Raw genomic sequence first — 1639 nt, 5'->3', positions numbered from 1 at the left:
ATTCCTGCAGAACCTTGAGTCGACAGGTGAAGTGCTACTGAGGTTTTGACTCATTACACTAAGATCCAGGGGATCTTATTTTACTGAGCTAAAAATACACTAATTTTCAGAAAAAGGGAATGGAATTTTTTCCTTTCAAAAACCACACAAAGTCCTTGTGATCTATCCACAGCTTCTGGAAAATCCTCTAGCAAATGACACGTTTTCCACAGGTGGAACAAGAGTTCTACTGTCTGCCAAAGCGTACCCACGCCAATCTACCTTGTAGTAATCGTACAGCAGTCCGAGGGCAGCTGCGCTGTCTTCATCGCCATTGATGCTCATCATAGCTTTGGTAGCTGCCGTAAGGGGATTTTCAAGAAAGGTTTTCCAGGCCTCATCTTCACTGGTGTAAGGACGTCTCTGAGAGTAGAGAGAGTCATTCTGAAGAACCAACACGGGTCTTTTACTTGAATCATAAAAAAAAGAAGAGAGAAGAAAGAAAAAAGGCCACCTGTTAGAACACATGAAAAACATTCCTAAAGCTCTTCTAAATTAGCTGCCCCAGTTTCACAGGGTTCATGTTCTGATTCAGTGCACTGCAAGGATTAGTCAACATAAAAAGCCCAGAAACCTAATTCTGATCTCACACTCAGTGTAAATCAGGATTAATTTGACCAAACTCAGCTGGATTACACCAGCCTATATAAAATTGCAAAGCCATTTAAAGAGCACAACTGAGCGGCTCATGCTCTGAATCCAACCCAGAAAGAGTTACAGGTGCTCACTGGCCCATCACCTACACAACCTCTAGACCATCCTACAGAATACCGCCAAGCCGCGACCTGCTCCAGTTCCCACGTGGAACTAGACAACGTGAATTAATGAAACATCTCTTTCCCCCAGAGCTTTCAGAAGGTGTCTTCATTCTCAGAGTATATCTGAAAACACCACCGAGAAGTTGGTGATTTGTTACAGACTACACAGGAATACTGCCCAGGGGGACCCCAAATCAATTTGGCAGTGGATTTTTCCGACCAAGGGAAGCCAACAGACTTACTGCTAGTCTGTAAAACCCTCAACAGACAACTGGGAAAAAAGCGAAAAACTGGAGTTTTCCCCTTTATGTTGCAATATGCAAAATAATTATACTTAGTCTGAACATTTTGAGATTGCTGGGAACAAGAAAGCTCTAAAGACAGCTTGGACCTTCTGCCCACAGGCAAAAGCAGGACATCTGCAGAAAACGCTGTCCTACCAGCTTCGATAATTTAGTAGTATTTTGTTTCTATTGGTAAAATATAAGCTTCATCTTTCAAGTCAGTTCAAGCTAATGTTGTATAAATCTGACTTGAAAACCAGTTCAAAGAGTTTTCTTTCCAGGGCAAGCGTAACATTAGTTAACTGCAGATTGTCTGGGAGAGGAAGGAGGTTTTCTTAAATAATCCCAAACTTGGCGTTTTTTAATGAATTGGTAATGGCTGAAAACAAACACATAAGTATAAAAAACCCCAAGCCCCACAAAGAGCAATTCCCCACCACCATCACACCCCTTCCCCGGGAGATAAGCATTCTTTAAATCCATTTACTGACACACATTCAGAGATTGAAATATACTACAAATACAAAAGGTTGTGAAATACAAAGTTGTGAAATACTC

General features: G+C 41.5%; 1 protein-coding gene across 1 annotated transcript in view; it reads right to left on the bottom strand.

The window, feature by feature from the left end:
* The window catches only part of GRHL1 (grainyhead-like 1 (Drosophila)), a gene marked incomplete at its 3' end in the record, with an annotated part of 21371 nt that extends 20921 nt beyond the window's left edge, over positions 1–450 (bottom strand). The window contains exon 1 of the mRNA XM_010086871.1: positions 262–450. Within this exon, the coding sequence (XP_010085173.1) occupies positions 262–327 (66 nt within the window). The remainder of the gene's footprint in view (positions 1–261) is intronic.
* Between the last annotated feature and the right edge of the window lie 1189 nt (positions 451–1639).

Source organism: Pterocles gutturalis, unplaced genomic scaffold (genome assembly GCF_000699245.1).
Source record: "Pterocles gutturalis isolate BGI_N339 unplaced genomic scaffold, ASM69924v1 scaffold28546, whole genome shotgun sequence".
Taxonomy (NCBI): domain Eukaryota; kingdom Metazoa; phylum Chordata; class Aves; order Pterocliformes; family Pteroclidae; genus Pterocles; species Pterocles gutturalis.
The sequence above is the reverse complement of the archived record's forward strand: the minus strand, read 5'-3'. Positions and strand labels throughout refer to the sequence as shown.